Source organism: Ceratotherium simum, chromosome 10, assembly GCF_057802395.1.
Source record: "Ceratotherium simum simum isolate JZ-2026a chromosome 10, ASM5780239v1, whole genome shotgun sequence".
In the NCBI taxonomy this organism is placed as follows: Eukaryota; Metazoa; Chordata; class Mammalia; order Perissodactyla; family Rhinocerotidae; genus Ceratotherium; species Ceratotherium simum.
Window position 1 is genome coordinate 14,343,614 of NC_141909.1, and position 12,231 is coordinate 14,355,844.

Genomic DNA, 12,231 nt, shown 5'->3' on the forward strand with positions numbered 1-12,231 from the left:
ACAAAACATAAAGGGGAAAACCACAACAGAACTTAGGCAGCGGAGCAGCAGGAGTAGCAGCCTTCCCCAGTTCCCAACTGTGGAGGAGAGCGTCCACGTCCCCGCGGCGGGGCCGCCGCCTCGGCGGGCGCGGGGCCGAGAAGGTGCGCGGCGGGCGCCCGCACTTACCATGACTGTGGCCGCGGCCGCGGCTGCCTGGGCGGCCACCGCGGCTTGGTTGGCTTGGTGCTGCGCAGCTTTGATTTTGGCCTGCAAGTGTGCAGGAGGGTGAAAATATTTGCATTTCTCCCTCATGCAACGCCCCTTTATGTAATCCATACAAACGGTTACGCTGTTGTCGTTTGTGTCGATCATGGTGCTGTCTGCGGGGTGTGCAAAGCGGCAGTCGGTCTCTCCCCGGGCACAGTTTCCTCGCTGGAACTCTCGGCATACCTAGGACACGGGGGAAGAAGAGCAGACGATGCAGAAGGAAGCCTGGTGGCCGCCGGAAACTCGACCTCTGCAAGCGCAGCCATTTATGTTCAAGAAAAAGAAATGCTTTTCCTTTCTCTTAATGCTGGCTTTTGTGCCATTTACAATAAAAATTTGATTACCAGAACTCAAGTAACCAGAGTCCCTGACAAGTTAATTTGAGTTTTGCTTCATCCTCTTTTCTGGAGTGAGAATCTATATTGAGAAAAATAAGTCAAAATCTGCAGCTTAGCTAAAATAACAAAGAAAACCCAACAAAGACCCCATTGTCTCTGGGTATGTATATATATATACACATATATACATATATACATAAATATATACATAAATATACATACCCAGAGACAATTATATTATATTTTGTATGGGTTATATTATAATTTGGAGATTATATATATATATATAACTACATATATATATAATATGGACATCTACATATATCCAAATCTCCTACCCTGACAACTCTGGGATGCTACAGGTTTTTTGCATGGGGGGATAATTTCACATTAGATGAAGCCATCAGGTCATAGCTGTACAACTCTAAAGAAGGATCAGGGGAAATGACCAACTTGTTCCTCCTCTCTGAGAATGGGAAGTGGGGGTGGGGTGAATCTGAATACTCCAGTTTTCCCCTAGGTCTCCCCTGCTCTACAAACATAACTTATGCTTATAATCATAAATCAGAAAAACTACAATATCTAAGATGCCAAACTTTCATTTAAGGTCACTATATTATTGTTTTTGACAGCACAGAAAGAAGATAAAAAAGTAAAGATAAAAAGGAGAGAAATATGGGAAGATATAAAGGGAAAGAAATAGAGGGAAGTAGAATAGAGTTTGAAGTGTTGATGTGTTGTTTCTTTTTTATTCCTTAATCCTTAGTTATCCTGAAATCTCAAGTAACTAGAATACTCCATCCTGTGAGAATTATGGTGGATCAAGAGTTTACTGTATAAAGAAAGTTTTCTGGAGAACTTAAAAAGTGGATTCTTAATTCTGTCTTGAATGTTGAGAATATGAATAACATATATACATAATATTTATATTTATAAAATCATTAGCAGGGAAGAATAACTAGTAAAATTGTGTTATTTTTTTTTTAGGCTCCAGTTCCAAAGTCAATATGTTTAAGTGATGGTCCACATCTTGGTTGTTATATGAAGGGTCACTGACATGACATTCAAGCCTTGTGAAAGTCAAATGTACTTGGGAAATACAGTTTCACCAACCAGTGGTCAAGTGAGTTTGAAGGGTAAACAGATAAATCACAAAATTGTTAATTGTTTCCTCCTACTTTGGATATTAGCCAACTTTCTATATTTAGTTCATAAAATGTACAAAATAACAATTACTAAGATGTTCCTACAGATTCTGAGTAAGCCTTCCTCTGTAATTGGAATGACTCCAGTCTGAGACTGCACCAGAGGCGTAGACCAGCCATCAAGCATTTATCAGGGGTCTCTTTGGTAGCTGACTTCATTCCTGGTTGGAGATGAACTGAAAGCTGCTCTGCTCAAGTCACTGTGAATCATTTTTCTGTATGTCTTTGTCTACCAGTCCTGTTGGGAAGGACGGTTTGTTCCCAACTTGGCTGATTTAATTTGTTTTTTAAATCACACAGTCACGTACGGAATACTAAAGCTCCCTGGGTCCAGCAGGGGGAGCCCAAAACACTTTTCCAGTTCCAAGAAAAGTCTGTTCAATATTCACAGGGACAAGCTACATCAAAACAGTAGCGATCCGAGTTTATAGTCTCTTCATATACACCAGATTGAAGCTGATATTAGGCAGCAACATTTTGTTGCCCTCAAGATTTATTGGGTAAATATTTAAACAAATGTACATTGAAAGAACATTCTCGAATGACCCAACATTAAAGCACAGTGTGCATCCTGATCATACATATATCGCCTAACAACTTTAATCAGTAGTGGAATTAAAGGAGCCCTTTGAAAACTCTATCAGAATCTTTACACACCCATATAAAATGCTCTATTAAATAGCATAGGATATAATAGTGAAGATAAATGGATGAATCCTCTAACTTTCATTAAAGAGAAATTTTACCCAGTAAAGTACAGGTGGGTTGGCTTGACTCATGACTTAAGATTATGTTTTATAAATATATGAACTTGTTTTCTTGACTTTTATAGAACACTTGAATTTAAGTTAAAGAAAATATCTCAATCAATAAATTTTCCCAGCTTCCAGTTTCCCCCATTTACCAACAACACAACCAGCGCTGATATTCTGGAACATGCTAGAGCAGCCATACTAGCTATTGAATAACTAGTATTCAATATTGAAATATGATCATACCAATTGGTCAATATTCATAGTCCTACTTACTCCCACCCATGTCCCTAAGTGTCCCCCATAGCCCTGGTTTCCGGGCTCCTGACTTGCCCATTCCCAGACCTTTCCATGATCCAGCAAAGGTTAATGACAGGCACAGCTGGAGGCCTTCAGGAGCCATCTCTATGGCCTGCATAGTGATTGATTCAATGTTCCATTTGTTGTTAAATATTTTGCCCCTAAACACACATTCTTTGCAGCTGATTTTTGTTTGTATTAAACTTATTCTTTTCCCATGGACTAATTTCCTTTATACTTGGCCTTAAATTCAAACCATAGAGTTATGAATGCATGGCTTTTAGATGAATGTGTGTGTGTGTATGGCTGTTTTGCAAGGCCAAATTAATATCTTACAAGCATTCACTTACATAGAAGTATGTACACTTCTACCACAAATGCATCGCAAACCACAAATATAATTGAAGTACCTCCAATTTGTCAGTCCTGAGAAGTTTCTGAGTTGCAGTTGAGCCCGGGACAGTGACTGGTGGACTTCCGGGAACAATGACAGGTGTGGTGGGTAGAATTTCCGTTGGGACTAACCCAACTCCAGGGGTTACAGGTGCTAAGTAGGGAGCAAAGCTAATCGCCGTATTCGTCCCTATGGCGGGACCTACAGGAAAAGTGGGCTGTTAAAGGAAGATAACATAGGATAAAGATTTCTTTAGAATAAAACTTTAAAAAATCACCAGCAAGTGTCATTTGAGCAAAATTTATTCATCGTCTACAAGACTCTTTGTGTTAGTTGCATAAATCAGTGCTGAACCGTGAAAGTTCATTAAACTTCCCTGTTTTGTTTTGCTTAATAAAAATGAAATCCATATAGATCCTCTCTTCCCCAAACCATACAAAAATATGGAAGAACATCACAGAAATCTAATTACAGAAAACAGGTTAAACTTTTATTCCTATGAAAGCATTCTCAAGAAAAGAAAATAATAATTTTCACTGTAATTGCTCATCATTCCAGACTATTGAATGTTATAACACTAAGATAGGAAAATCTATGGAAAACTGACTGACTCATAATCTTTGATTTCTCCTACATGTCTCTCAAAGGGAGCGGAATAAAGAAAAACCTTGATTATAGCCTGATATTCAAGCTGACCAAGTTTATACATTCTCATAAAGTGGGGATTATTTGGGATTTTATTTTGCTCAGACTTACCAGTATGTTTCCATATTCTGTCATTAGCATGTATATTCTCAAAATTCATACACAGTTTTCATATAGATCTGCTATTTCTTGCTCTAGTTCAACTGTCTAGATCCGACCTTCCCTTCCTGAAAGGTTGGATGGACGAGCTTGAACTTTTCCAATGGCCAATTTTTCAATTGGCCATTACAAGTTGGTTTGGTTTCCTAGGCTACAAAATCGACACAGCACTGCTAAAGGCCCAGAGTACCTTATTAAACTTCTCTATCACTATACTCCTTATTCAGGGATAAGAAGAAATATGTTGATGGGATGATTATTTTTAAAAGCTCCACCTAAAAATATGCCTTTCAGAAAGGAAACAATGTACACTTAAGAGAACAACAAACTTTGCTTCACTTTTAAAGAACCAATATTAAAAATTTAAGATGCTGGATAAAGATTTTTCTTAGAATAAATTTTACAATGATTTGGAACTGAATAATTTTTTGTTTGTTCATTTGTTTTTAGTTATTGGATGCCTTTTAACCTATTTATGTTTAGGACTAGAGTTTTCAGATATTTGCAATCACATGTTAATGCAATTTTATGCTGTTGGCCGTGTCATGTTACTTCTCTATTTGTACATCGTGGGTAACATTCTTGTCGTCTATTTTTGGCTCTGAATGAGTTGTTGAACATATGGGAAAAATAACAATCTATGTTTATTAAACAATTTTTTGTTGACAGCAATAACAGAAAAATACCTCTTACAAATGATCATGTTAGAAAACAGTGAATTATTGATAGTTTGTGCAGGGAGTTCTTGGAGAGGCTGAAAGTCTTTACTGAACTGGCTGGGGGCTGAAAGAGGTAATTCTAAAGGTCTTAGAGGGCTGAGCTGCAGCACTCCCACCAGGGGCTCTTAGATCTTTTATGGCTCAGACTTAAAATTCACTTTGAGAGAAAGTTGCAACATGAGGTCTCAACATGGGAAATAGATGGCAGTTAGGATTTTTCTCTTCCTTGACTTTCTACAAAATTTTATATGTGTATGTTTTCCATTTTCAATCCATTTGAGTCAAATTATAGAAAGTTGTGGTTTTCAGTGACTATAGCTTTTATAATTTAGTACTATTGAAAAAAAGCCAAGTGATTTAAGTGGTATAAAGACTATATAATATTAGGATTGAAAAAAATCAATTCTGAAAGGTCATAAATCACAATGGATCGGTGACTCAAAGACCCAGCTATATCAGAAATGCCTGGGGGGTATTTCAGAAATAGAGATATCACAAATTCTGACTCAGTAGGTCTAGGCAGGGGCCTTGAAATTTACATTTAAAAAAATTTACTACATGATCTGATGTGTGGCTCAGTTTGGGGACCACTGTCATAGGAGAGGAGTGAAAATAAATATTAAAAACCTTGTACTAAATGTGCAGTTTAACCCAGAGACTAATTATCAAATTAAACAGGTAAAGAAAAGAGCCCTCTCCTACACCTCCGTTTTTGACTTTCTATAGAAGCAGATGCCCAACCCTTCCTCCCGTGGATCATTTGAGGCCAGGGTCAGCACGGTGACACAAACACAGGTTGTACCTTGACTGTCAAGAGGATGTCAGAATCTCCAAACTCATTTCAACAAATCTACTGCAATTAGCTAAATTTCGCTTTCCAAAATATGTCACTTGTTCATCTAATTTAATGATCTAAAATGAATGTTGCCATTTGTTTTATTGGTAATAGCTGTAAATAGTTCACAGAGCGTAATATTTAAAAGTAAAAACACAAATTTTAGGTTAAGAGAGACTTGAATTCAAATACAGAGCTCTGCCGCTTATTAATTTTTTTCCTGGGCAGGAAATTAACCTCTTTGAGCTTGTTTTTTTCTCATCTGCAGAAGGGAAATAAAATGACTTAGCTTAAGGAGTTGGGCTGAACAAGGTGTTATTTCTCCTCCATTTCCCACGTCAGAACTCAATAAACAGCAGCTTTGTTTAACAGTGTAAAAATTATTATTAATAAAGTTTTTTTCCCAAAAATTATTCATTGATTCTATAACAGGAGTGAAATCAGCATAGCAATATAATAGACGTATAAAATCTAATTTAATTATAGCAAATATCTTCTGCTTTTTTTTTTTTTGTGAGGAAGATTAGCCCTGTGCTAACATCTGCCAATCCTCCCCTTCTTTTGCTGAGGAAGACTGGCCCTGGGCTAACATCTGTGCCCATCTTCCTCCACTTTATATGGGACGCCGCCACAGCATGGCTTGCCAAGCGGTGCATCGGTGCATGCCCGGGATCTGAACCAGCAGACCCCGGGCCACCGCAGCGGAGCGCGTGCACTTAACCGCTTGCGCCACAGGACTGGCCCCAATATCCTCTGCTTTTTGAAATAGGGGCTGGGAAAATATATATTTTGTTTTATGTGAAACTGAAAGTTAAAAGTTCATAGGCTTTATGAAGATAGATTCAATGAGATATTTTCTCTTTTTTTATATGGAGTGTTTTTCGTTGAAGTTGATTAGTAAAAAAATAGTTATAGTAATTTTCAGAGATGGGCACTATATTATTATTATTATTATTATTGACAGTAATACCTTACATCTGTGACAGGTTCGGCTGTTTTCAAAACATTCTCACACGCGTTGTCTTCCTTAATCTTCTCGATATCCGTGAGAAGCAAGTGTGGCAGTGCGAGTGGCACAGTCTTATAGGTGAAAGCAATTTAAAGTAGAGACTAGATGGATTACCCAAGGTCAATGCTACTGGGGCAGAGTCAAGGCAAAACACCCAGGACGCCTGGCTCCCAGTCTGGGGCTATTTCCACTTCTCTGCACTCACTAGATTTTTTTTCCACAGAAGAGGAAAAAACACCAGCTGCCCTTCTGTCTTTGGAGAGTAAAGAGAGTGCTGGCAGGGAACTGTGTCCCACAATCAACCAGATAGGAGGTGTGGGGCTGCTCTGAGTAGCTGTGTGGGGCACTGCTGTCCCAGAAAAATGGTTCTCAGATCCTGGATTCAAGTTAAACTCTGGAGGTAGAGTCTAGGCCGACAACAATATATCCTGGTATCTGAATTCGGTTCTTGCTGGCAGCTGAGAAAAGAGAAGGGCAGCACCTCTGAGTGATTCTGGTACTGGAAGCACACCAGCTAGGGCTTGGGAGAATTGGCCCCGTGGTTTATGCAGAAGGTCTGTTGCCAGGCTGTCTGAGACAGGATCCATTTGGTCCTCATCATCTCTCAGCACTAACTGCAGCTAGGGAGGCCAGAGCACAAGAGCTGCAGAAAGTCTTCTGGAAGAAAATCCCTTCTGAAATGCTGGTCTTGCTATTTCTTCCCTCTGTACTTCACTCCATGTTCCTGTGTTTCTCTCTCCAGTTCCTCACTCTCCACTTTTCTTTCTCAGCACGTTACATCATTAGATCCAGGTTCAAAGATCACACACTCATAAACGGGTGCACACACACGTGTGTGTGTTCTTTGATATTTTGTAGTTGCAAGGAAGGACCAGTGCTGGGGGTTAATGACTAAGTGGCCTGAGCTATTTTATGGCTCTAAAATTTAGTCAATTGACTTTTTGAAACAAGAGTGTGAGAGTTCATACATTTAGAAAGCTTTGACTTCAAAGGGTAGGTATATCGGCACTTAAACTGAAAGGCTAAAAACATGGCATCCCTTAAGACTCCTCTCTTTGCTCCCAGAAGCATCTCTGGAGGGCAGAATACTCAATGCAAGACCTTGTCCCCAAGGGCTGGATCATTTAGGCTCTTAAATCTCGATCCTACTATAGGCTACCCACCCACTTCTTTATCTTGAGAGTACATATGAAGGTTGTGTGTGTGTTGGGGGGCAGCATGCTGGGAAGGAAAGGAAAAGAAGAATTACTGTTATATCCTATCAGGAATTGGGGAGAGAAACACTGCTAGGAAGAATAAGGTGAAGAGGACTTTTCAAATATAGTGAATTTGAGACAGAAGAGTGATAAGAGAAAAGAATGGTTTGCATTTTCATTCATTCAATAAATATTTATTGATACAGACATGGTACCAGAACACTGTGTGTACATTTATTCAACTTAAACCCTAATAGGAAAGAACAAACAAACAAAATTACAGTTCATTTTTATGGATAAGCAGGAATGAGGAGGCCTCACTGATAGTGATGGAGATTGGAGGTGGGTCGCAGGGGATAGATTTGGAGTCCTTATGAATGAGATGAAGTTAACATACAAAGAGTAGCAGGATACTTCCAGCAAGAGCAAAGGCCATGAGGCAAGAGCTTTGTGTGTTCCCAGAACTGATAGTTTGGTTTGGTCTCATTGCATACAGGAAGAGTAGCCCATGATGAGTTGGTGAGCCGGATGGGGACCAGATCACAGGATATTATAGATCACAGTCAAGATTACATGTTTAGGCTTTGTCTCCAGGGAAATGGGAAAGCATTCAAGGGTTTTTAAGTAAGGGAGTACTATGATGCCATTTATGTGTTAAAAAGATTCCTCTGGTTGCTGTACGCAGGATACATTGGAGTAAAGCAAGAGTGGAAATTGAGAGATGAGAAAGGAAATGGTTAAAAAATATTTTGAAAGAAAGGTGGATGATGGCTCAGATGAGGGTGCTGGGAGGTAGAGAAGTCGATAGACTTGAAGGCAGATATGACAGGACTTGCTGATGAACTGGATGTGAGAGTCTGCTTGGTTTTGGTTTGAAACTGCTGGTTGCATTTACTGAGATGGGAATATAGTGAAATAAAGAATTTGGTCTCGAACATGTCAAGTTCCTGTGAGAAATTTAAAAGTGAGTCCCGTAAGAAGTGGGAAACATGAGCCTGGGGCTCGGAGAAGAGGTCTGGACTGGAAATATACATATGGGAGTCCTCGGCCTGTAGATGATTTATAGCCAAAGGAATGGATGGGATCATGAAGGAGAGGGTAGATAGAGAGAGATGTCCAGCGCTGGGAATCTGAATATATGGCAGCCTCAACATATAGTAGAGGCACATGGTGGGGGAAGGAGACAGAGGAGGAAGGAGTGATTAGAGAGGAAGGAGTGTTCCACACAGGAGGGATTGATTACATGTGTTGAATATTGCCAGGAGTTCCAACAAATACAATGAAGGCAAAACTGGCCATTGGTTTAGCAATATGGAGGTCATTGGTGAGAGAGTTCAGTGGAGTGGGTTCGGAATGGATGGGAGACAGAGAGAGTGGAAAAGATATCCATAGCCCTTTAGAGAAGTTTAGCTTAGAAGGAAACCTAAAAATGGAATGCTGCTTGCTTATCAATTTATTTGTGGTAAGCAATTTCTGCATGTATTAGTTTCTTGTGGCTGGTCTAACAAATTCCCACAAACTTGGTGGCTTAAAACAACACACATTTATCCTTTCATAGTTCTGGAGGCCATAAGTTTGAAATCAGTTTCATTGGGCCAAAGTCAAGGTGTTGGCAAGACTACGCTCCCTCTGGAGGCTCTAGGGAAGAATCCATTCCTTGTCTCTTCCATCTTCTGGTGGCTGCTGGCATTCCTTGGTTTGTGGTCACATCACTCCAGTCTTTGTCTCTATGGGCACATTGCCTTTCTCCTCTTCTGTGTGTGTCAACTCTCCCTCTGCCTCTCTCTTATAAGGATACTGTGATTGCATTTAATCTTGGGGGATTTCCGCATCTCAAGATGCCTAACTTAATCACATCTACAAGGACTCGGTTTCCTTATAAGGTGACATTTATAGGTTCTAGCTACCTTTGAGGGCCATTTTTTGCCTACCACACTGTACTAGGTCACTAATTCCTTCCTGAGACTCTGGAGTTATGTGTGTGTCTAGTTGATGATTTTTAAGTTTATCGCATTTTTTATCCTAATACTTTTTGTGATTTAAAAACTTCTATTATAATATTTAAGTGTAATATTCCTTTTTCATAGGGTAATCATGATTATTAACTTCTAATTAATATTTGAAACAATACATAAACATAACTTTTTAAAAAAGTTCAACTAATAGTTAACAACAGGAATGGAATTTTCTGAGTAACATTGCCATTATTGAATACTAGGGTCAATCCCTATGAATTCTAAATAAATAAGAAGTGAATGATTAAAATGAGTGAGACATAATGCAATGTTACTATGTTGACCTTGGTGGTTCTAAACTTATTCCCATAGACACTATTTAATATGTATAACTAAATTATTTTAGCATTTAGGTAATTTAATAAAATAATTTATATGCATGCATCAATAAAGAGAACCACAAATTATACATGTGTGTGGTTTTAAATAGATCCACTTAAATGCCTATATTCTGTGTTAAATGTGTTCAGAACTCTATCTGTGTTGTCCTTACATCTAGGCTAACTCCTACTCATCCTTTAGGACGCGCTTATTCGGGACCTCCTCCAAGCAGCCTTTGCTGCTTCATCCCCAATCATAATGACCTGTGCCTGAGTCTGTCCACCCCCAAAAGACTGTATCTTATTTATCTCAGAGCCCCCTGCACCTGGCACTTTTTTTACTCTGGGCAGAGCTTGTGCCTGGCTACTTTGTGCCACCATTCTTGAGCAGAAACCTTGAGACAGCAGAATTGCTAACGATCTGCCCAGATTCTCTCCTCTCTTCCTGGGTCACCCCCAACCCGCCCCGTCTCCTCTCACAGCCACACAATAAGAAAATTTAACTCACTGGTAGCTATCCCTTTTAATTTAGCAGCTTTCAATAACATAGAATTTTCATACAATAAAGACTGATTTTTAAACAATAGTCTTTTGTGTATGTACCTTTTTAAAATAGCAAATTTCACTCACTTCACTGGCTTTGTTTCTTAAAAAATTAGCTTTTTTCTGACAAATGATTACAAATGTAAATGAAATCCACTAAAGCCAAAGGCACTCCTTTCCCCCAGTGCCTCATTCCTAAAACGATTTCCAGACCTTTAAGGAAGTACTTTCAAACACTGAGAAATCAGGGAGAAAATATCACACAATGCGCATTCATAGACTGAACTCTCTTGGGCATTTAATCTTGTGGTTCTCTCCACGGCTGCCACCCCTTTGCAGGCCTCTGAGGGGCAGTAGGCGTGGGTGGGTAATGGAGCTTTCTTTGAGGCTGCTGTCAGGCTCCAGGTGGAGCAGACTGCAGACAGCGCTGTGGTCAAGATGTCTGCGTTTCAGTCCCAGCTCCACAACCTACTAGCTGCATGGCATTAAATCATTGGACTTCTCTGGTTTCTTATTTGCCTCATCCTTAGAATGATACCATTGAACTAAATAATCTATCTGCTACATCGCTAAAAATGTTTTAGGCATCAAAACCTCTTTACATAAATCATCAATTCATACTCTAAATGAAAATGTAGAACCATTTCCATTCTAAGATGGTTCAAATATGGGGCTTACTGGTGAGAAAGAGTTGGAGTGACAGAGACTTCCCAGATATTGATTAGAAATTGTCTTCGCCTACTGTTTCCACACACATTTTTCCATTTAAATAATTTTTTAAAACCCTATTTTTAACATCTATTTAGCTTCAAAGCTATTTGCCTTAATTTTAGCCTGAGACAAAGTAGAGGGAGGTCAATGTGGCATTGCTTGTACCAACACTTTAATCACCAAGCCCATCATTAGATGCGATGTACTCACCACTGGATGAAGTGGGGTTCCTGGAAACATAAATTGCATCTGCTGGGCAAGCATCGCTGCTGCAGTTTTTTGCTGGATCAAATTGTTCCTCCCATTAATTTCTAGTTGAGTTTTTAAATGTGTTGGAGGGTGAAGATACTTGCAGTTCTCTCTTGAACAACGGCCCTGTAAAACGAACATTTTTGTTTTAGAACTGTTGTAAGTAGCTTTCTCATTCTGTTGTCAACCATTTCATAATCGCTCCATATATACAAAGGCAAGGATCCCAGGTGTATATCTGTGTGCCCATGCACGCACATGTGTGTCTGTATGCATGCATATGTTGGAACAAACAACAGAGTTGGAACATACATGAGTGAATCAGGCATTAGATGATTATCAACCTTGCTCAAACCTGTTGAGCAAAGAAGCTTCCTGAGATTTTTTTGTTGTTGTTTTTAATGGATTCTAACTCTGACAACAGACTCTAAAGAAATGTGACTGCTAAGAGTAAAGCGTGGGCAGTGTGGAAGGCCATCAGAGGAGCATATTTATTGTGACTTATCAAAAGGAGGCTTTGAACTTGCTATATATTGGTTTGTGCATGCTGGAGTGAAGACAAAATATGAATAATTATGTGGCAAATTTGCGC

The 12,231-nt window shown here is 39.3% G+C and overlaps 1 protein-coding gene across 7 annotated transcripts in view; it reads right to left on the reverse strand.

Annotated features, from left to right (window-relative positions):
• Positions 1 to 12,231, reverse strand: part of MBNL2 (muscleblind like splicing regulator 2) — a 161,275-nt gene that overhangs the window by 41,346 nt on the left and 107,698 nt on the right. For all 7 annotated transcript variants that reach the window (XM_004423122.3, XM_014781830.2, XM_014781828.2 and 4 more), the window contains exons 3-5: positions 11,601 to 11,765; positions 3,255 to 3,455; positions 169 to 432 (exon numbers count right to left, since the gene is read on the reverse strand). In XM_004423122.3, coding sequence (XP_004423179.1) covers positions 169 to 432; positions 3,255 to 3,455; positions 11,601 to 11,765 — 630 coding nt within the window. The remainder of the gene's footprint in view (positions 1 to 168; positions 433 to 3,254; positions 3,456 to 11,600; positions 11,766 to 12,231) is intronic.